This window comes from Fonsecaea pedrosoi, assembly GCF_000835455.1.
Source record: "Fonsecaea pedrosoi CBS 271.37 unplaced genomic scaffold supercont1.6, whole genome shotgun sequence".
NCBI lineage: Eukaryota > Fungi > Ascomycota > Eurotiomycetes > Chaetothyriales > Herpotrichiellaceae > Fonsecaea > Fonsecaea pedrosoi.
This window is the reverse complement of record NW_013550610.1, coordinates 1,135,788-1,159,371: the sequence shown is the minus strand read 5'-3', so window position 1 is coordinate 1,159,371 and position 23,584 is coordinate 1,135,788. Positions and strand designations below refer to the sequence as shown.

General features: G+C 55.6%; 3 protein-coding genes across 3 annotated transcripts; 2 read left to right on the top strand and 1 right to left on the bottom strand.

The window, feature by feature from the left end:
• Positions 1 to 154: 154 nt before the first annotated feature.
• On the bottom strand, positions 155 to 2,200 carry Z517_09300 (uncharacterized protein; the record flags this gene model as incomplete). The annotated part of the gene is made up of 1 exon (XM_013425210.1): positions 155 to 2,200. The coding sequence occupies one exon, from the start codon at positions 2,198 to 2,200 to the stop codon at positions 155 to 157; it is 2,046 nt and encodes a 681-aa protein (XP_013280664.1).
• Positions 2,201 to 4,955: 2,755 nt separating this feature from the next.
• On the top strand, positions 4,956 to 6,083 carry Z517_09299 (uncharacterized protein; the record flags this gene model as incomplete). Its single annotated transcript, XM_013425209.1, has 1 exon — positions 4,956 to 6,083. The coding sequence occupies one exon, from the start codon at positions 4,956 to 4,958 to the stop codon at positions 6,081 to 6,083; it is 1,128 nt and encodes a 375-aa protein (XP_013280663.1).
• Positions 6,084 to 12,750: 6,667 nt separating this feature from the next.
• On the top strand, positions 12,751 to 13,357 carry Z517_09298 (uncharacterized protein; the record flags this gene model as incomplete). The annotated part of the gene is made up of 2 exons (XM_013425208.1): positions 12,751 to 12,980; positions 13,153 to 13,357. 2 exons carry the CDS (start codon positions 12,751 to 12,753, stop codon positions 13,355 to 13,357), a joined length of 435 nt encoding a protein of 144 aa, XP_013280662.1.
• Between the last annotated feature and the right edge of the window lie 10,227 nt (positions 13,358 to 23,584).

Below are 23,584 nucleotides of genomic sequence, written 5' to 3'. Positions count from 1 at the left end.
TTCTCAAGCTTTCAATTTGCCTTTTGCCTCCTCAAACTCTCATTCTGAACCTACGGGCACCACTGTCAGTCAGACATCTTGTATCGGACCCACGAGAACAAGGGCTGCGTGCCTTGACCTTGTCCTCCGGGATGTGTGATGAGGGGAACTTACCTTACTGTTGCGGCCCCGGGTGGTATTGGGGATGACCATAGTACTGATACTGATCATAGTATTGGCTTTGACCATAGTACTGCTGTTGATAGTTGTACGAAGTACTCAACGGCGAACTCCACGGAGCCTGCGGATTCGGCACCCACAGAGGGTATGGTGACTGCCCGGCAACTCCGTTGTTCACGGGGTAGTTGGGGTAGGGAGCCGCATTGTGGGAGACTCCTCCAGACGACATGGACTGCTGCTCCTGGGAGTCCGTGCCACTAGACGTTGGTGTAGGCGAACCCTTCGCAGCAGCGTTGGTTGGCGTGGAGTTGGATGGAACAACGTCGGAAGAAACACCCTCATCCCCAGTCGTGCTGCTGCTACCATACTGAGCGCTGGTCGACTCATTGGTGGGAGCTTTCGTTGGGAGACTGGCCTCGGTGAAGGTCGACGAATTGACTTGTCGTGGGTGGAGGCCCGGGTACATGTCGAATGTTGCGTGTGGCACCTGCTGTGTCGAGAACCCGTCGTTGCCCTCCCCGAGGGTAGCAGACACGGGCGTGTTGAGCTGGATCTGGTTTTCCATCTGGCTCCTCATCTCCGCCATCTGTGTCTTGTGGCTTTCCTCCTGTGTCGCCATCTGGGCCATCATGTTGTTAACACCCTTGCTCAGCTTCTCGATATGGCTCTTGTTATTCACCTCGGCGGTGATGGTGCCCCTCAGGTTCTCGACCTGTGACAAGACCTCGGCATTCACCTCTGCCTTCATCAGGGCCTTGCTGGATTCGAACACATTCCGCAGTTGAAGGGCGTACTGATTCTTCCAGGTCTCAAACTGCTTCTGAACTCCGTGCATGACCTCGACCTCCCGAGCTTTGACTGACACGATAAGGCCATTGAGCTCTTGCGTCACCGCGGCGAATCTTTTGGCTCTTTCTTTCTCCACGCACTCGTTGATCGCCGTCATCTCTGTGTGTTTCCATTTCTCGAGATCCAAGTTCTGCTGCACCCGCTTCGTGTCAAATTCGGTCATCAACTGCGTTTCCTTGGAAGACATCAATTTCTGGAGGTCGAGCTCCCTCTGCTCCCGCTTGAGGGAGAACTCCGTGTCGAGATCGGCCTCCTTCTTCTTCCTCGAGGCAAGAAGGTCTTTCTCGTCTTGGAGCGTCACCTTCCTCTGCTGCTCCATATCGTCAGACAACTGTTGCATGCGTTTGCTCCGTTCGGCTTGCATCTCTGTGTTGATCTTAGCCTCCCACGTGGCTTTCATGGCAGCGTTTTGTTTCTCAAGATCGATGGTGAACCGTGCCGAAGTGCTGATTCTGTGTTCATGGAGCTCGGCATCGATCGCCATGATTTTGTCGGCCTTGTACTTGTCGACCTCGACCATGGCTGATTTCATGGCCTCTTGTTTGGTTTTTCTCAATGTGTCGCCGTACCTCCGGTTCATCAACACGTCCTCATCCGCATCGTCGTTGAGTTTGTTCAACTCGGTTTGCATGTCCTCGACCTTTTTCAGGAGCGCCAGCTCTCGCTTGGCGAGCCGCTTCGCCCTCTCGTACTGCTTCCCGGTGTTGCTCTCCCCCTCGTCGATGCGGGCATCTTCGAAGCTGCATGGCAGACCCTTTTCTTGGCAGGTCTGGCACGCTTCTCCAGGTGTCTGCCCCTTGGCTTGTTGGCCGCCACCACACGTGTCCGCTGTGCTCTGCCACATGTCTTTAGCCACCTCATTGTACGCCTCGCAGTGCAGGCACAGGCCATTGTTTCTGTTCAGGATGCCGGTCTGGTCTTCGGCGGAGGCGTCGGGCAGCACCTCGGGGGTCACGGTGGCAGAGTCCCCGGTGTTGCCGCGCGTGAGGCGGGCCCGTTTTGGTGTCTCTTTTTCGTTAGCGGAAGCTGAGCGCTTCGCAGTCTTCCTCGGAGTAGAAGTTTTCGCAGCCTTTGTTGCAGCAACCTTGGTTGGGGCAGGCGGTGTGGACGGAGGCATGGTCGACACAGGCATTGTTGACGCAGGCTTTGTTGCGGGAGTCTGGGTTGGTGCAGGCGTGGTTGGCCCGGGCATTGTTGACGCAGGTGGTTTTGACGCAGGCGTGGTTGATTCAACTGCTGAGGATGCACGGTCAGTACGGCCCATGCAGTGCTTCGAGGAGCCAGAGGGTCACGGAAATGGGGATGGCCTACTGATACTCGACCGGCCAGTCTGGGCCGTGTTTTGCCGGGCGGCTTGGACAACAATGTCAGAAAGGCTCGTCAAGGAGGCTGTCGAGAGGCTCGGAGAAGTATAAAACCTTACTTTTGCGTTGGGCGGCTGTGGGCTTGGATGTTTTGTCCGTCTTGGCACCCATTTCCTCTGGCAGGCGCCACCGCGTTTGACCCGCTAATTCGAGTGTCGTTAGAATAGACCGCAAGAAATCTCGGGGAGTAAGATCACATACTCGGAGCTGGTACAGCAGGAGCCGCAGGAACCGCTTCCATCGCGCCGGGCTTGAGGGAAAAGCAACGGAAATGGCTCTGATCTGTGGGCTGTTGGCTCCTCGTGTCGGCGGCAGCGGTGGGCTTGAGTTGGCGCAAGACGTCGACAAAGAGCGTGTCCATGGAAACGTGGCAGTGGAAACGTGGCAATGGTAGAAGGGGCAAGAAGGTCGCGTTAAAGGGGAAGAGGGTTACAAGTCGTTCCCCGGGAGATTACATGCTAAATAACCTCCCTTCCACGACCGGCTTTCACATGCTTCAGCGCATTCTGGTTTGGGACTGGTGGTGTCGTGTGTCAACTATCCCTTCGCAAGGGGAACGCACCTCTCTCACCTCGCAAGCCAACGTCGGAATGAGGGCTCATGGGGATGGGAAAAGTGGTGCGGTTGATTGGAAGGCTGGTGCAACCCAGTCTCCAGGTGAACCACAGACCAGCCACATGATGCAGCCATATGTCTCGCGTAACCTTGAGAGTCAAGGAGGTTTGAGAGGCAGCAAGGGGGATCGAAGATGATTGGGTGGACTCCAGCCAATGACCAAATTGGTGTGGAGCCGCAGACCCACAGTCACTACGACTGACCAAGGGTTCCTTCTTCTAATTGGTTGGTGCCCCTCTCTTAACACACCGCCGGCCTCGACCACATTCCCCAATGGCCAATCCCTGATCTGATCTCATTCCCCTCGCTCCCCCTTTCCCACTCCTTTTGCGAACTACCAACTTTTGAGGCTGCACAGAGCCCCTTGCGGGCTTGGCACAAATACCGTCCATCACGCGGGGTACAGAGCAGCTGTCAGTGCCGCAGCTGTCAGTGAGCGAAATGGCGGTGAGCGAAATGGTGGTGAGCGAAATGGCGGTGAGCCAACTGTCAGTGAGCCAACTCTCAATGACCTTGCTCCTTTTTTTTTTGAGCAGCGTATTGCTGTGGTGCGAAGTGGCTTCAGACAAAGACTGAAATATCGGTCATGTTCACAATGCCTCGTTTCGGGGTGCAGGAAATGACTGCAGCCACAGAACACAGGTTTGCGGTAGATGAGCTCGACAATCTCCACCATTGGCGTCATGGGTGCACCACCACTGACCGAACATGCGTGGAGCCCACCTACTGCATGGTAAACCCCTGTCATAGGCTGCACCAGGAAAACAAGATAAATTGAAAAACGCAAATTAGTGGCGCTAGAAGCGAGGGAGGCATCTGGTGAATCTGGTGAATCTGGTGAGTCACACACCGCCCAGACATGCGGGCAGGGAGGCCAGGCTGCGCAGCGCTTCCTCGAACAAAAGGCAAGAGACCAAGGACTGCCCCGTCGCACGTGTCAAACAGTTTGCCATTGGACCACGCACCACGCTACAGGTGCCCCGCATGGGGGCCATTGAGGCCCAACTCTGGGGCTGATTGGAAAGGTGGGCAAGGCAACGGACACCTTCGCCGGCCAAAAGTTGGTCTTGCTAGTAGGGTTGGTCTCAACTGGCGGGCATTGGACTTGATCAGCGAGAATTGGTCTCGATGGGGCAAAAGCTGGTCAAAAGGCTGGGATCGAGATGCGCCCAGGAACTCCGACCGGGGGGCGGATGAAGGGGCTTGGGAAACGTGAGGCTTGGTTGTGTCGTATTGCAGCCGCCTGTCCTACCACACTGCCTGGTTGGCGTGGAAATTCAAGCAATGCATGTTGTGAGTTGCCCTGCACAGCATGTCCAGGAGATGGGCGTGACCATCAGTCCCTAGACCCGGATGATCAGCCGGCTAGCCATCTCCAAAGTGTGGTGGCCACGGAAGGGAGGCGTCCAACCTCGCCGCAAGGGATGGGCCGGTCACCTGTGGAGCCTCACCTAAACGACCCCCTCAGGCTCAATCGTGTCATCCTCGCCATCAAGCCGGGCACAGCACTCTACCAGACCGGGGTCTCTTCTACAAAGATCGCTTCGTGAGGCTGGAATCATGGAACAACGAACTTCAAGGCGTCTTCTTGCCCTTGCCTCGCACAGCCCGCTAATCCCAAGTTGGGGCGCCAGCTGTACTCGACAGAGCCCCATCGTTCGGAGCAACGGCTGTCTCCCTCGATGGTTGCGCGGAGATAAATAGGTCTGGACAAGTCCCGTCAACAGAACACAAAAGAGCATCCCATTTGAAGACGTCTACCCTCAAGCAGACACACACCTCAAGTCCATCCCGTCTGAAGACGTCTACCTCAAGCGGACCAGTTTCAAGACACTGCCCATCACCAATCATAATCTCTTTTCTCCCCACACTCTCATCCTCATGAACCTCCTAATGGACAGCCAGTACCGCGGGCAGATGTATTTGCCCCCATCCTGGACCAGCCCTGTATACCCCTTCCCCACCATCATGGAGCGGAGACTGCCGTCTGACGGCGAGTTTCTGCACTTTCCGGAGCCATCCTCGAGCCGAGGCACGGTGGCCCAGGCCGGGTTTGGCGGCGGCTACAATCCCATGCGTGAACCTGTCGTCACCCCAGATGGCATCGCCGCTCCAACGTCGTCGGGCAGTATGCCGCGAGCGCCAGTGGATGCAAACAGCGCCCACACCTCGAGGGATGATATGTCGCCTGGATTGAAGTTCGCCTGGGACGATGTCTATGTCGTCGAGGATGGTCACTTCGTGGATCCGCGGGAACTGGTCAGATCAACCACTCTCAGTCTTCTTTTGAACAAGCGTTACTTGCCTGACACGCCAGAATTCTTGCCCTTCATACCTCGGGGCACCATGTCATACATGTGTCCAAGTGGCGTCGAGGCCGAGTTCAAACTTTTGGGGGGCCTCCCGCTCGGCTTCTCTCTCGAGGATGGTCAATGGGTGACCCACCGGACACAATACTTCGCAGCCACCGGCACTGTCACCATCCGCCCTTGGTACCCCGCGAACCACTTGGTTTTCACCTCCGACGACGGCTGTACCTCTGGCTATGTTGTTGGCTTCGGCCTGGGTATCTCAGCCAAGCACGCCAAGGAATACGAATTCAGCGTCGCGCCAAAGCTGCTTCAATTCACCGCAAAGCGCGTCAAGAATGAGACTTGTGAACCCGATATCATTGATCTGAATCCCTGCGAAGTATCGGCAACACCTGAGGGCGAGGAGTTCCCCAACATCTTGGTCAATCGTGCCGACGCCAGATGGGCCTCCAAGGAGGGCGTCACGCAACACACCTACGAGCGCTTACAGTTCACCAAGGCCACCATAAACAGACAGACACAGAAGTTCTTCCAAGTGGAGATGATCCTGTACGCCAAGTTGGTCGATCAGGCAGGATACCCTGTCGAGTTCGGCACAACCTCGAACGGATGGTCGATCATCGGCAGCATGGAGTCGACGGAGGTCATGGTGCGCGGCCGCAACAGGGGCTACTTCAAGGAGGTGGCGGAAAAGAAGACGGAAAGGAAGAAGGAAAGGTTGGCAATGGAACAAGACATGGAGGGTTCCTCTGAGTCAGACAGAACCATGGTCATAGATGAATAACCGTGGCGGCAGTGGGTGGTGTTTGCATCTCACGAGAGGTTGTTGCCTCCTGACCCGTGTGAGTTCCCCTTTGTCCCCCCCGCTCCCCTCTCTCGGGCATCCAGTGGAGTCTCTCTCTCTTCTCTCTCTCTGGGCGTTCCACTGATGAGCTGCTCTGACCCAGACCGCCAGGTGGTCAACAAAAGTAAGGGCTGCGGTGCACACTGCCGGGGGGGGGGGGGGGGCCCGGTATGTCATGGGAGGCAATAGGCTCCTGCGAGCAGTGAAATCGCCCCCAAAAGAGGCTGCGCTGTTGTATCGAGGTCGTGTTGGCCTCGAGGGCATCGTCCACGCGAGGGGGTGGGAGCGGAGGACACGCATTATGTTCCTGTGTGTCCCGTCAGGCTCTGGGAGCGTGGTTTCGGTAATGGGAGGGCGAGCAGGAAGGAGGCGTTGGTCTGCTTGATCCACACGGTATGATACCTTTGCTCATCCGAACGCTCCTTTTTAGTTGAAACTACGATCACGAAGTATGCTATGCAACCACACAAAGTCTTCTGTGCTGCTGGGCTTGACTCTCGTTGACCAAATGGCAATCCCGCCGCTGCAATCTCGCCTGACCCTCCGAGAAGAGAGTAAAAGTGGCAACCTAACCAGTCCTCCCAAGGCTACCGTGCTCTCAGTGGTACAGGATTGACTGAGATGTTACCCTGCTGGTGGCCCCTCGTGTCCAGGTGATGGTTACGCAGGGACGTGCACATGGAATCTTATTGTTCCGTTTCCGATATCACGTGTTGTTCACCGGTGGGTAGGTTGGCCGAATAATTTGGACCGCGGACAACAACAACAACAACAACGCCGCAGATGCGCCAGATAAGATAGATTTCTTTGCTTCATCAATCAATCAATCAAGTTATTCCACTTACACCATGTTAGCATGCGCGCCAGGCTCTATCATGGTAACAGTCTGCATAGACGCCAGACCCAATCACCCGTCTGTACCTCTTCTTCTTTCCTGGGCCCTTCCTTTTTTTCTCCTTGTCTCCAATCTACCTACCACTCAATGGCTCCAGAACACGGCATAGCAGTCCTCGGTCTCGGCGACGTTGATGCATTCGGCACTTCAGGCTGGACCAGTAGTTGGTCGCCTTCTTCCACTCATTCCTGTCGACCTTTGGGGCCAGAGGACGTCCCTTGAGCGATCATACCAGCTCTAGCTCCTCCTTCGATAGACACGTCGCAGATGGACATTCGAGCTTTCCATGCTCAGACCTCGAATGGCGGCGCCGTACAACTCGATGACGGGCACCTGTACCGCCAACGGTGCCGATGACGCCAATTACAGGATGATGGTCTTTGCGGCTGACTCCCGGTGCCAACTCGACCGTCGACTTGTATCCTCATGTTCTCGCTCTTCTTTGTGATCAAGCATTGGATGGCGAGGACGTGTTCGACCTCACTGTGATCCTGATCCAGCAACAAAGAACGAATAACTCTTTTGAGCAGCGAGGATGAGGAGGAAGATGGGGGGATGGAGGACGACGAGAAGAAGGTGCGAAACTGGCGCGACTCTAAATGGACATTTTGAAGTCCAGCGGGAAAAAGGGGGATACCAGGAGTTCGGAATGGCCAGTCTTACAGTACCATTCTACATTCTTCAGAACCGTCTCGTCTCGGGCTCAGCAATCAACGAGATAACTCGGCAGAGGCGGCGGAGAAGATGTTCGTGGAACCGCTCCGTTGGCCCGAGTATTGCCCTACCCCTATTGGGAAGGTTGGCCGAACATTTTCCACTATATAGATTTCCTCTACACCAAGATCACCATCGAGAATGTGGAAGAACAGCTGGCTAGCGTCAGGGTGTGGCTCAAGAAACGCCCGCACGATAACGGCGAGCGCCCCCTGGTGGAGGATCTGGAACTGCCACCAAAGCACTCCAGCTGCCCAACGATCCAGGAAGCCTCTCGATAGAACTCCAGCTGTAATGAAGGATTCGGGAAGCCTCTCGAGAGAACTCCAGCTCCAAGGGCGCGAGGGAAGATTGGAGAGGGCACGCTCAAGAACAACAACAGTCCCCAGAAAAGGGCGGCAGCTAATCAACAAAGACCAAATTGAAGGGAGCTGACTTGTTCTCGGTGTGATGAGCATCCGGACACCGGCTTCAGACGACGAATGCTGCATGGCTCCCAATCCTGCTCGGTATATCCTGCGGACATGGTCTCTTGTTACAGGGTCTTAAAGAGGTTCTAACAAAATCTGCAGTGGTCTGACTGCATGGGGGGAAGCTGGGATGGCACATCCGGTGACGCCCCCAGCGGCTAGGACTGCCTCTGCTCCGATCAAACCGCCATCGCTCAGTTGAACATCGGTGTGTTGCAATATCCTGCACGAACGCCACCGATCAAGAGGGTGAGTTGCCAATCACCACAATAAAAGCTAGGAAACAAAGTTCACCAAGCTGACCCCTGAATATAGCCATCTATGGCGCTGTTGCATTGCTTTAACATACAGATCCCAAGACAAAGCTGAGATACTACGACCGGGTATATCTTCGCGGTGGTGACGACTTTGTCGCAGGGCGCAGCAGACCAATGTTGATCTTGCGGCTAGAGGAGCGAATGTTGTTCTCCAAGTGAAACTGCTTGCCAGAAAAGACACGGGAAACAGCTTCTGCTAAAACATATCAAGTGGGCGTCTAGCTCAATGAAAAGGCGGAACCATCAGTTATATCTGGCAGGCCAGTCTAGTCAAGCCCATCCTACCCGCCGCATATTCAACATCCGCCTTGAATCACGACGCAACACCACCACCACCGTCAACACCAGCCAGCGTTCCTCAAACCTGAGCCCCGGTCCCTTGGGAAGCAGTTTTCATTTCCTCTCCCCCCCCCCTCCCCCCCGGGTGTCTGACGCGCATATTGACCTCCTTATTCCCCGCTCCGTTCAACCACCTGTGCATGTACACCGAGTCGAACGTGATCGTTTGCGTGAAGGTGACCAAGTTGATCGTCACGGGGGTCGACACCGTCACCTTCAGATTGCTACACGCGATGGAGAACCCGGAGTAGAAGATGACGATCGTCACGTACGTGGCTCGAAAACGAACCGTCGCAGGTACACCTACAGACCGGACGGAGTTCAGCCACACGCACCTACCCGACCCGACCCATGTCAAAGCCTACCTACCACTCCAGAGCACAGCATACCGGTCGTCGATCTCGGCGACGTTGATGCATTTGGCGCTTAGCATCATTCGCATTTCTCTCCGCAAAGAATACTGTGCAAAATGCGGACATCCAAGATCTCGCAAGAAACCGCACGAATACTCAGTGCCCTATCCCCGAATGCTCGCGTCGGTCGCACGACAAGGAGTTCCAAACGACTGGCTTCCTTTGCGCTTCGTATCATCGAAGACCCAGTTCTCCCATACGGAAAAGTGAATTCAGGCCTCGTCCATCTTCGCCCAGGTCGCCATCCTCTTTGGACGGACGACGACATGGTGTCTCGCCAAAGGCAACGGCAAAGGCAACGCAGACGACGATGAAGGAGGGCCGAGCGTTGGGCATCGCCATGACCATGCCTCTCCTCGGCCCTGTTTTTGGCCCCATCATCGGAGGCATTCCCGTACAGGCCGCCGGATGACGTTGGCTTTTCTGGACATCCTGCCCTGCCAGAGATTGTACCACAGTTCCCGCTGGGGCGAAGCAGGATCATCATCGGCAACCGAAGGCAGGTCGGGTCTATTCCAGGCAGGCGAAGAGGAGGAATGTATGCGATCAGCGTCAAGAGACAGAGGCGCCTGAAGACGAAGAAACATAAATACAAGAAGCTGCTTAACGCCATGGCCACCAAATCCAAACTCGATGGCGCAGTTGCTTCCATGCACAATCGGGACAAACTTACTCACCGCTAGGAGATCATCATACGCCCGGAACGCCACCGCTCCCTGGAGAAGTTTCCTGGATTAACCCCCTCCACATCCTCTCTCGTCGATTTCCTCCTATCGTCTACATTCCTGTGGAGCGACTCCCACTTCAACCAGTCTCGTGTTGGACGTCATCCCCTGCGTGACGACTCTGCGGTGACAGAACAAGAGCTACGAGATGGACTACGAGACGCTGGGAGTTGGCAGAAGCGTGAGTATCGCTGGTTCCACTTCTATGGCCGATACCCCTAGAGTGCTCTCGTCGTTGGTTGCACCTCTCTATACACTGTGTGAGTGAATGTTTTGTATCTGCGGCTGACGTTGGAACTCTTGGTAACTAGGTATGATCGAATTATTGAACGCATTAAGCAACGGCATGGAGGGGTTTGTACAATCATGGTGCAAAATACAAGAATTCGAGTTTTGGTGAGCTCACCGAGTCCTTGGATTGAGCGACACACAATTTGACTGTTTCTTCAGCTTGTACTCAATGAGCAGTTCATGGTTGCTGCTCACGACTCGGCCAATGGTACATCTCTCGCCGTGTTGATCCGAATGGTGGCGCCGAGGGAGGTTGCGGAGGACACACTCGCTCGTGGGTCCATCTGGCTGCGTGTCGCCCTTCTCCCCCTTTGCTGAAGGCCGAAAGCTAACACACAAGCGCTTCACAGTTGAACCGTCTTCTTGAGCCTCGCTGCCTTGGACGTGGACAGAATGGTCCCGAACCAAACGCAACGCAGTAGCGACGACGACCGCCCAGGCACCAGACCAGCTACAGACTACTGGGAACGACTCCAAAGAGCTTCGTGAAGTGGTGTGGGCACATCCGACGCCAGCTTCCTCAAGATGACACTCAAAAGGAAGATACTCGATAGAAAGAAGGGGATGAGCTCAGCGCAGCTACAGACAACCGCTTGGCCTCCGTAAAAAAACCGCCCCTGTTCCCTCCCTGTATCTGCTCAAACTAGATGGTCAAGAGCAACTTTGCAGCGTCTCAAGGACGCCATATTGCATTGGGGTTTGGTTGTCTTGACGGTGGCGGTTCCATTCTTGCAACAACCGATGTACGCCGTCTCCATAACGCGATTTCCGCCACCAAGACCAGTAACGCGTCGCTCATCGCCAACAAGCTCGATTGAGGCCACCAGGAGCCGGCCATGAACCACACGCCATTGGATCTGAGGATTCGCCTGGAAATAGAGCCCTTTGAGCCCAAGGAATACGGCACCGAGCCGGCCAGGTCTGTTGCAGGAGACGATCCCTGGAACATACGACGAGGACTCCACAGATGGACAGATTGTCAGACACTTGTATTGGCTGCTCAGCAGACTTGAGCAGCGACGATGGCTTGGTGAGTCCGAGTCGTGGACGAGCTGGACACGGGCTCGGAGCAGCAGTCCGAACGCTCGGCAGAGGTCCGCGTGATGCTCTCCATGACGCCGGACAGTTGTTCGGGCCCCATGGCCGAGCAGAGGCTGTTGGGCCACGCGAACAGGAATCGTACCAAGGGCTTGTATTGGACGGTGCCCCCGAGCGGCCACACGGAGCAAGAAGACATCATCGCCCGAGTCGACTGCCTGCTGTGAACCGAGAGATCCAATATGAGAGTCAGTGAAGACTGTCAAAGCAAAAGATATCACCTTGGCTCAGACTTCTCAGAGTACCACGGGCACTGATATGAGAGCGATCCTAGCCCACAAAGAACGGAGCTTGACTGTCAGGTTGATGACAGGAACGACCTTTGATGAATGCACGCGTCACCAGCGCCGGACGTTGGATTACACGGTCCCGAATACACGACTGCATACCGCTAAGCAACGTGGTGACTCTTCCCTTTCTCAGTATATTCTTTGCCGTCCTCTGCGGCTGAAATTCAAGCTCAAACCCGAACACATCGACGACCTCGAGCCACCACTGAGTCCCGAGGGAGACAGCGCGGCCATGGTGTCCCGGAGGTCGTCGCCTGTCAGCAGCGGCGCTAGGCTGCTCTCCTTACCCTTCTTGCGCCTGAAGAGAGTCTGGAGCTTGTCCTTCCGAATGTGCCAACAGGGTCTACAGGGCGATAACGGCGCCTGGAGGAGCGGTTAGGAGCCGACGTCTTGCACCAAGCTGACCAGCGTCACAACCCGTTGTGACCGACAAAAGACGATGCATCCCCCACACTCTCGGAGCATTCGAAGACTCGAAATCATCAAAGAATGCCGGGTTTGAGGTCGAATAGGAGTCCTCCGAGAATGTGGTCCTGGAAATTGGCGCCCACTCCAGAAGGGATGGCCGCTGACCACTTCTGCACGCAGCCCTGCCGCCATGGGCGAAGAGGTGGAGGGAGGGCTGACGTGCTGTTGCACCTCTCTCGCTCCGAATCGGAAATATCGTCTCGCTTTTCGTCAGGGGTACTGTATAGTAGTTGGACGAGATCGCGCTCTTGAAACAAGTGGGTGTGCTCCAGCTGCGAGCTCGTCTGAGCCGACGACTCTTTTCTATTCACCACTCAACCTGGTTGTGTGCTGCCTGCTCGTCTTGTCCGCTCAATCAGTCCTTGTGCGGTGTCTTCTCTTTCTCAAAATCCCGACAGACCCAAGGAGAGCATGGTCTTTTTGTTGCTGAGCACGTCCCATCTCTACTCCTTTCTGCCTTTACGGCCCACCGACCTGACAGAGGGATCTATCGGATTCCTGCGCTGACTCCCCGACACCGAGAATTGACGAGGTCACCCTGGATGCAGACTCAGTCTCGCTATGGATACATTTGACCATGCCGCAACATGTCCGATCGGGATCATCGGAAACCCTTGCTCCTAGCCCTCGCTGGGGCAGTCGCCCTCACTGTCGCCTATACCTACACACAACATGCGAAACCCTCGCGAACAGAGCCTCAGATTCGACATTTGGCTGCTCAAAGTCACGAAGCCCTCGCCTTCTATTCCTCGGCCGGCGAATGGTATTACTGCGGTGGAGCGACGACACAGTTGAACGAGCGATCCGCAGTCTCGAAGTGAGGGATACAAACAGAGATGGATACGGAGAATACAAGAAGTGCCTGGAAAAGACCACTTTACTCCAGCCTGAATACGTCTCCGTGCCGGCCGACAGTTGTCCAAATTGCGATCTCAAAGGAGACTACGATGCTGACAAGACAAGGATAATTCTCAGGACACCCAACCCAGGGAGGCCTGCAATCTGGGTAATGGATATAACATGACTACCCCAGTGCACAGACAAGCGGTGGACCTGACGCTGATCCCGTCTAATCTGAGCTCGATCAACGACTACCTCCTGCAATATGATCCGGCGCAGCTGTCCCCTCAGCAGCAAGAACATCCCCTCCTTCATCTCCACGAGGCGCCTCTTTGTGCAGAACCTCCTGAATGAGGAATACACAGACGATTATATCATTGGAGACGATGCTTGGACGCTGTCCCCTCAGCAGCAAGAATATCTTCTCCTTCGTCTCTACGGCCACTTTATGCAGACCCTTCTGCACGAGGAATACCCAGACGATCATGTCATTGGAGACGATGCTTGGACACTGGCACAAGCCTTGGAGCGTCTTGGGAGCTGGTCCAGAGATTGTTTTGCAGGTGGCGAGAGCCTTTGATACGTACGAGGTCGAGATGTATAGGAGTATGGCCTTCGTCCTTTCGGTGCAGGTGGCTCCCTCTATGAGAAGGCGACACTGATTAGCCGCTAAACTCTTTTCGAAGGCTCGGGGGAAGGCAAAAACAAAACGACCGTCACGTCACCTCCTGACGTCTATTACCCTCCTGTGTACACAACCCGCTCGGCAAACACTAACGCTTGACACGACCTGCTTGATCTGGGACGAAGTGATGGCATTCAACGCCAAAAGACTACAGGGCAACAAGCAAGAGCCTTCTAGGGCCGGTGCGTGCTGTCTATCTTGGTTATATTTGGCTGCGAACAAGAACGACAGAGCCCAGCAATCGGGATTAGGCGTCCTAACCAGAGGGATGACAGTGGCTGTCAGTCTCTGTGCCCGGGAATAACAGGCTCGAGAGTGCAGTAGGAGTTAGCACAGCCTAGGACAAGTGCTTCGAGGAGCGTCAGGCCTTGATCGTTTTCAGAATGATCTGCGACAATTGGGTCTTCATCTGCTCGACCGCCCCCGTGGGAAAGCCAGAAGTCAAGGTCGCCATCGCTTCTCTGAGCCGTCAAGTCGACCGGGATCCTGCCCGCAAAACAATCCCTACTGGCCACGACCAGAGCCGACTAGGAGCCGGGACATGCGGGCCGTGGGCCGCTGTGGATGGGAAGCTGCCGATGTCATGATGCTTGCTTGATGGTCCACCCTTCGGGCCGTCTGCCTGTGAATATGGACGGGGTGGCTGCAGGCAGGTGTCTTGCGCGTCGACAAGTCCAGGTCACGTCCAATGGCCAGAATGCACGGGCCATGCTGGAGTCATTCCTTGGAATGGGAAGAATGCACATTCCACAACGCGTCTTGCCCTGACGCGCTCTTTGGGTCTTTCAACAACTCCACGCGGTCACTCACTTGTTGTCTTTCCAACCAACGTCAACGAAACCTGGCAGCTTGCATCTACGGTCTGGCTTTGCCGGTGATCTTCTGCGCGTCATCACCAGAGCTGTCTTGAAGATCCTCCACGAAGGCCCGGCTCTCTTCCTGGAAATGCGTCATCCTACACGGCCCGTGTACACTCGCAGACTACGAATAAGGCTCTCAGCCATCACTACCGCTCCAAAGCTGGCTCCGGCTCCGGCTCCCAAGAGAGGGTTGTCAGAGTGGCGATGAGACCGATTCCCCTGAAAGGGAAGTAGACGACTCTGCCGTCACCGAGGGAGAGCGCCTTCTGGCGGGATCTGGGCGTCACAAATGCACTCGTTGTCGTCCGTGGTCTAATTGATCGGCTCAGCTATACTGGCTGGATCAACCCCTACGCCCCCGTCCGCGAAAGGCCCAAGCATCAAAGTGGGTGGCATGGCCTCGACGTTCTCGAACTCGAACAAGCACTGTCGGTCAACTTCTCGTGGAGCACAGCGTGCATCTGTCTGAAGCGGACAAAACACACGTCTATTCGTAGTCCCTCGAGGATCAATAGCAGCATCTCAATATCCGAACTAAGCACGAGCAGCAGGGCAAGAAGAGCTCACCCGGGAAGAAGCCCAACAGCGACTCTTCAATCTGTACCCGTACGACTCGCAAGAGACGGATGCCGCACGGGATGCCGTTGCAGACCTGGCACCGATTCCACTGCTGACGAGCTCAGTGAGGATGCAATCGCACGGCTGGGAGACTTCGCTCGGTCCTCAAAGCCGTAACTGCCTACGAAACGAGTCCACGAGTTGCTCCCCCGGTTGTGACCGTCAGCAAAGATAGCAAGAACAGCAGCGATGACAACCTCAAGCACAGCAAGAACAACGTGGTACCTGAGAAAAGCGAGGACAGGTTCGAAAGCGGCAGTGACAGGTTACAAGTACACGCACCGAGGACTTCCTGACGGTCTGGCCCACACCGTTTTGCGCGTCGCCTCAAGAATGCTGCCGAACGAAGAAAACCGCGACCGATTGGAGTGATTGGTCCCTGGTAGGCCACGGCTGGCAAATGAGGTTCCCATCTGATATTTGTTTGATCTTTGCGGGCGGTCAGAAGACGCTACAGGACGCGACGAGTGGCCAAGTTCGAAAGCCAGAATCGACGCACAGCATTCCCACAGGACGCTGCCAGTGTCATCGGCGAACCCGCCTTTCCCCCCTCCCTCTTTTACCCTCCTTCGACGACACGGCCGAGTTATCACGAAACCATATACAAACACCGTCCCAGGGTATCTACCTAGGTAGCCCTGGTTGCATCAAAGACAAGAGGAAGTGTCGTGAGGGAGGAGGTATGAAGCGTGAATGAGGAGGAATTCTCGGACGGCATGAGAGACGTCTTCCACAAAAAAAGGGCAAAAGAGCCAAAGCAAAACCCCAAGGGCAAGAACAAAGGCAAGAACAAAAGCAAGAACCGAGAGCAATGAACCAAGGGCACAATGCTCACCGGCACGACAGACCTGGCACTCAGGGGCCGTCAGAATTCCGTCCCCAACGAGGCAGGAAATCCGGGCAGAATACTCTAATACTGGGGACAGAATTCTTCTCCTCTTCCCCCCCCCCCCCCCCCCGGGGTGCCAGGCACTCGACACTTGACACCCTACAATTAACGCCCTCCAACACCTGGCAGAGAACGCCCAAGAGCGCACAGCTATATCCGCTCACAGCTACATGCCCGCCTCGTGCGCGCGTGCGTTCCGCAGCGACGGCGGTCCTTACGGCAATTTGGCAAGCCAGATGTCGACGTGCACCTTACAACTTGTACCCTACAACTTCCTCCCCACGACTTCCGCCCTGACCTACACCGAACCACGGCAAACGCCCTAAACTAGCATACCAGAACGGTACCCTACGAACGATCCACCGCATACACCATCGAAGATGATGCGTGAGCTGGCGGGTCTCGCACCATGGAACTCGTGCAAAATGGCCGATGGGAGGGGTCAAGGGAACGGATATAAAAGAGCAACGACAGGCAAAGCGTCGCAGCATGTCTCTCCGGTCTCTCAACCAGCCTAGATCACAGCCGCCTGGATTTTCTCCATCATTTCCATGGCCGGTATCACAGCAAGCGTGGCCAGGCACAAGTCCAAGAGGAGATTGTCGAAGTGGAAACCATTGGCCCGACATGTCAATGCCATGATGGCTTCACCTTCCCGCGCAAACAGCCAGGTCGTCCAGCCGGCCGGGACGCGCCAAAAGCTGCCATCACTGACATGGGCGCCCTAGGGAACGCCGGCTACAACGTTTGACTGCCATTTTTGCCACGCCCAGAAGCGGTCGAGGTGAGGGTGAACGAGAAAGCCGGCCGGGGCTCGCTTGAGCGCAAAAACTGCCATGGAAAGTTCGCCTGTGCAGTCGACAACCTCTCAGCGGCTGTGGACGTGCAGGCCGCATGTATGCCGCTGGTTCCAGTGGTCTTTACCAGGGGCACATCAGCTCTACCTCCAATCCTACGTCGGGATCCTTTTTTCTGAGTCCCCGAACGATCTTATCGGGTGCCCCGGTTCCCGGGTCGAAAACGTCTGAGATGGTTGCGCGCACGTAAAAAGTGACGGAGGAACAGAGCGACTGACTGGGAGTTGGACGTATGAGCAGGTACCAGCTATCGCTGGTCGTTTGGTCGATGATCGGGCTCCCGGCGGCACCAGCACAGTCCACCACGCGGGAGCAAGGGGCGGCGCTAAGGCATCTACCCCTAACACCAGTGCCGTGGCGCCAAAGGCCACACAACTACCCGCAACAGCCTCCGGAGACGGTGATAGGCATGTGTTGAAGAGATGGCATGTTTTTACAAAGACCAGGTCTGACCCTCGATGGACGATGGTAAACTACCTTGTCTGGATAACAAGGTGCTGCTTGGCTGCCGTCGAGCAGCTCACTCGAGACAAGTTCGAGGCGGATCAACATGGAGTGTTGAAGCGGACGCTGGCGAAGATCTGGCCACTCGAGAAATCCTGCAACACTCTGGAAGTCAACCTTATGAAGTGCGCACATCACGCGGCAGCATATCAGCAAAGCATGTCATTCACTGCGCAAATGCGTACGCAGCGCACCTGCTCCCCTACCTGGCTGGGCCTTTGTCGTCAGCTTCATCTTCAAGTTCTTTGGATCTGCCATTGTTCCTGCAGTGTCTCTTCCGGCCGCGGCGGCGCCACTTGTTCGGGAGCAATTCAGGCAGCACAAATGCAGCCATCCAAGGAAATACGTTTGTTTCGGCTTCCAGCAACGCCGCCCACGAAGCCTGGCTGGTGACGTTTGCCTCCTGAAAGAACGCCGTGGTGCACCTCCCGCCGGTGCGCAACGGAGGCGACGGGGGCGTCGCGGCAGTGATGCCACCCGGCACTGCCTCCCTTCCACTCTGGACTTGAAGACGCAGTCTATAGCTCCGAACCCTGCATGAGGCTCAACCCAAATCCAAACATGGAAGCAGCGTCATTGGGCGAAACAAATCCCACAACGCGTCCACAGGAGTCCTGGGACTGGCCAGTTTGCAGCGCTTTGTGCTGTTGCCTCCAAGATGCTGATCGCGCTCAGTAGACCTCCTGAGCCTCAACATGTGGTTCGATAACGACCGGCAGGACACACTAAAGGCATGTATTTGCGCCGCAACGTCAATGGGATGCGGGGGATGTCAGAACAAGAGATGGAGGTGGCGCTTTGAACGCTTCTCTTCTTCTTCATCATCATCATCATCATCATCATCATCATCATCAGCGGCCGGTTGGTTGCTCCTCGATATCATCGACCACTGGCTGCTCCTTTATCTCCTCGACTGCCGGATCATGCTCCTTCACGACTAAAGGAGCGCTACATACTCATCGCAGGTCAAAAAGTGACACATTCCAATCTCGACATTTCCGTCGGGGAGGAGGCGGCCGACCGTTGGCTCGTCTCGAGTCGTCAAACTCAATATCATCCATCGTGTCTCATACTCCTCCCGAGGTCATCTTCAATGCTGCACCGATCTACATTGTTCGCATGCGCGCGAGCGTCTGCCCGCAGCACGCACGGCCGTGGCGGAAATGAGCGGCTGGAATGCTTTGGACACATCAAAAAGAAACATTGTATTCTTGAAGAAGCATAGGGACGCCGTCGGTCCTGACTTCGCCTCTGAGAGTCGACTGCTGGATGTCGTTGAACATGGTAGACTCGCGGCATTCAAGGATGATTTGGAAGCACTCCAGGGAGCTGACTTGAACATATCAAATGGTGGCTGCATAAGGCTTTTGTCAGTGCCGGCGCTGAAGGCAACAAAAACCTTTGCTTTGTCAAGTGGCCGTCCGCCCCGGCTAACGGCCCAGGATGTTTTCATTCAACGAGCACTTCATGCCGCCAATCTCGCGAAATGTCGTTGAATGGCACCATGCTCTGCGTGAAAACGACCTTCCCTTCTCTGCGCCACGCAGGGAGATAGCGTATGCCGCCGTACAAGAATTCTCCAGTTCGGGAAGAACCTAGCCAGGCACGGACGGCATCAAAGTCGCCGTGTCGACTATTGCCTCTGTGACATAGCAACGTTGTCGCGACCATTTCTGAGCTCAACGTTGCTCATTTGAACAACCATCAGTACGACCCTGCCGCGCATTCAACCCCCTTCCAAGTGTTGGGGTTTGGCCGCGGCACCGTCAACTGAGAAGAGACGGAATGACTCCTTCGCGCTGCCAGGATGCCCCAATCGTTCGGAGCCGAGGATTCGTACAAGTCAGAGACAAAAGATCTTTCTAGGGGTTGTCAGAGGGTCAATGCTGCAAGATTCTTTGGCACCAGCTCAATCAACAACAAGTCCTTTTTGCGAAACCCGCCGCATCATCGTTTGACCAGCCTGCCCATGCCTCCGGTTTTGGGACTTGTCCATTCTCCCAACCAGCCTTTGGAACTTCATCTCGTTGAGACTCGTTCTCGCCGGGTGTTTCTTGGCCTTTGAACAGCGTCCGCTTTCGCCGTTGATGCACTGTACAGCAACGACTCCACCTGCTACGGCATGTGTCTCTCTCACCGAGCATTCCTTTAGCCAAAGGGTGGTTGCATGTGTAACAATACTGTCACCATCGCCGCCCTCTAGATTGGATCAGCACTGTTACCGCATCTGACAAAGAAGAGCGAGTTTCACGCCGCAACAGTCTACGCAGTATCCTCGGTGTGAAATCCGGAATATCCTTGCTGGCAACAAAGCAATGTCTCGTCTCATTATGAAACGAACATCTTTCAAGGGCGGTCGTGCCTATAACGAGCGATGGAGCGGTGATGGCGGCGCCGCCGACTCTCCTTCTTCCCTTGGGTTCGAGGTTGGTCCTAGTCCTGACGCCGGTACACCATTGCTCTCCGAGAGTCCAGGTGACTTCCGATGGGACGATGGAACGCCGTGACGAGGTCCGTTTGAGAACTGGAGCATTGTCGGCTGCGGGGGTTCTTTCCGCATTGAATCACGTTTGGGGGGTGAAAGGGGGCGAGTTGCGCCATTGTAGTATCGGGTGTCGCTGAGTGTCACGCTGACAAGGCCCAGAGGATCAGAAACCCCCGCTCTTACCCTCAACGCATGGGCATCATCTGTGGAATCTGGTACACACGACGGCCTTGATTGCTGATCTCCAGTTCCTTGTCATACTGATCTGCGAACGCTCGCCGACCGGACGTATCGACTTGACCCGTCACTGTCGCGCAACGGAAATTATGGCCATCCTTCGTCGGAGCCATGTCATCTTTCAGGTCTTGCTCGGCATCAGCACTTCCCTTCTTCAATCAGACTCTGGTGGAGTTGTACAACCTACTCTGAGTGCTGTGCACGGCGCAAGAGACGCTCCAACACGTACGCATATGCCTGTGCACCGGATGCATGGTTGGCACTGCACCTTTAGCAAGGGGAGGTGAACCAGTCGGCGTTTGAGACTAGGGACCAAAGAGGAAAATCCAACGACAAATACGAGGACGGCAGCTATGAACAAAACGACAGTGCCAGCGTCGTCCTCCGCCGGGCTGTGGCGGCGAGACCGAGTTTGCGGACTCACGCACTGCCGACGAGACCGCACGGAATGAAGTAGACGCTCAATCTCAAAGTCTGACAGGGTCTGTCTGACATTGGTTCTCGCTGCACGGCTAGTGTTCTACTCGGCTCTCAAGCTCGGTTCGAGCGACCGATACAACAGACGAGAACACTCCTATTTCTCACATTCACATGTTCTCCAGAACTCTCTTTCTGTCGTCTATCAAGCCAACTCACGCATATCCATCTACCCAAATTCCACCAAGTCGACATACAAACCCTTATCCGCCTCCAAGGTGAGATTCTTCAGCTTCAATGGGTTCTCCTCCTGCCTCAGATCCAGCGAACAGTTCCACTTGCCTCAGTTGAGATCGGGCTGCAAACCGGAAAAGTCTGGGACATGAGAGGCCGTGACTCTCACGACACTGGCGCCGAGTTCCGCTAGCCCTCTCCCAATTGTCGCAGGCCCCGCGATTCACCCTGGTCAGGTCAACGACCTTGACACCAGCAAGCGGTCGTTGTGAACTGGCGTGAGTCAATATCCCAGTGACTGACCGTCAAACTCCTATTCGGATGCAAGATTGCCGCGACAGTGCGTGGGAGGTCATCAACCTATTACAACACCGACAAGGATTCGGACTTGCATCACATTTCTCTCGCACGTCAAGAGCTTTACCAGATGAGCCATCAGGTCTCGGCCGACCTCCAAATCTACATATGGTGGTATTGTGACAGGCTAGAGGAGTGGAATGGAGAGAATATACGGGCCGAAGACGAACCAAAGGACCCCAAGCAGCCGATGCCACATCCTGATACTGAAGCCCACCGAAGATCTTGGAAGGCGGACGGCGCTGACGATGATGACGGCGAATGATGTCCGAGGATGAGGTCCTGTCTTTGCAACGGGTCCGCACCAGGCTTTCTGGAGGATTTTGCATCGACATCCATGGAGAGAACGACAGATATTACGAACGTCGTCCAGGGGGCTAGTACCGAGTCCTTTGCTCGTCTACCCCAGGAGCAGCTGGAGTACAACCGACCTGTCTGGGTCTGAAGAGACGAGTGTTCTGAATGCCTCGCACGCTTCGAGTTCGCGCCTGATCGAATACGTCAAGGACCATTGTCAGCACCTGGCATAAAGGGCCGCCAGCTTTAGAGATGCATCCCTGATGGATCCAGAGCAGCAAGCCAGTCCCATGGTACTATGAGATGTGCACCCGGATACCACTGGGCCACAAAGCCCGTCCTGTATGGAGATATATGAAGTGTCCGAATGGGATGATGCTTTTGGCATTTCGAGCGGTCATTCGCGTCACTGTCTGATGTCTGATTTGGGCCGTCTGCGCAGAGCAGCACGCTGGCGATCTGTACGGCTCTTGGCTTGATCATGCGATCAAAGGCTGCGCGAGGCTGGGACGATGACTATACCGGAGGCCATCGATAATCGACTTGCTCGAGAAGCGCTCCCACAAGTACAGCTCAGCTCACGCCTCTCCGCTTCGTCGTCTACACAAACGCGGCATAAATCTCAACCACCTCGCTACGATTACAAACTGCACGCACTCTCGCGGTATACATGGCCGACACAATCGTCAGGGGACTCGCACGCACAGGCCTGCAATGGGGTGTCAAAACTTACATGCTGTTGATTCTGGAGATTCGACCCAATACTCCTCCAATGACTGCGCAACGGCGCGGACCTACGATTGTCGGAGAGCTCCCTCCCTCAGCAGCAGCAGCGCACCGCCCGTCCAGAGGCGGCGGCGGCGGCATGGGAGGCTCTCTGCGTGGCAGGAGGACGTGATTACAAAGGAGCATATCGATAAGAGCGCGAATAGAACCGAGTCGCCATCATGGTCAAAGTCACTACCACAATTGATGGGCTCCGGAAGTATCTGATACGAGGCGGCACATTTCCACGCGTCACCCACCGAAGAGACGGCAGTCCACCGGCCTTGAGGGTTGTCGCAAAGTGCGCGCTCGTCAGGACTTGGTTACGACCACAGTCTCCGCGGCGAAGGGCCACCACGCCAAAGACACCGAGAAGGAGCTTACGGAGCTAACTGGGGAGGGGGGAAACGCCCTGGCCAACGACAAAGAGACTATTGACAGCTTTCCAGGAATGGGTTCCTGTCCCAGCGTTGAACCTCCGCGGCTCTATCCTCATGCTCCACGCCGTCGACCTCACCGCCGCCTGAGCCCTCCTCAAAGACACCGAGAAGCAGCACGGAGTCAAGGGGGGCCCTGGCCGACGACAAAGAGACTGGCACCATTTTGGAGTGAAGCTGAGCCAGAAGCAGCATGATGTCGGTAAGGGGGTAAACGCCCACATCCACTCCACACGCTGAATTCTGATCTGGCAAGGAAAGGAAAATCCCGGTATCGAAGAAGGGGAAGAAGCGTCGAGGTCCTCAAATCGCTGTAGCCTCCGAGACGAGACTCTTCGTTCTACGATCCCCGTCATCTCCAGCCAGCAGCCACCCACGCACGCTTGCCGTTTCCTGTCTTGTATTCTCAGAAACCCCATTGGCATGGTGTTCAATCACAAAACCGGTTGTTGGCGAGGATGGGGGGCGAGTTTACTACTACTACCGTGACTTGGATATGTGAGGAGGGTTCGTGCTTGAGCTCTCCTGCCTCTGTGGGTACTGTGGCAGTCGCTGCTGATGGACATGCTCTTATAAACGCGGCGCTCCAATTGACGCTGATGATGGCGATGGTGCTCTGGGTAAGGCAACCAGACGAGCAGCAACCAGGCGACTATCGATCAGAACCCCTGGGGACGTGTCTGAGCGTCTGGGAAATGCTCGCAATCAGTCGTCGATGGGCTCTCTCGGCCGGAAGACACGTCGATTTCGAGCAAGCGTATCTCTAGGACAACCATCTACGTCATCGGTATTCGGATGCGTACGAGAGTCTGGACGTGCGAGAGTCTGTGCGTACGAGAGTCTGGGCGTACGAGAGTCTGGGCGTACGAGAGGCTGGACGTACGAGATGGTGGACGTACGGGAAGCTGGGCGTACGAGAGTCTAGGCGTGCGAGAGTCT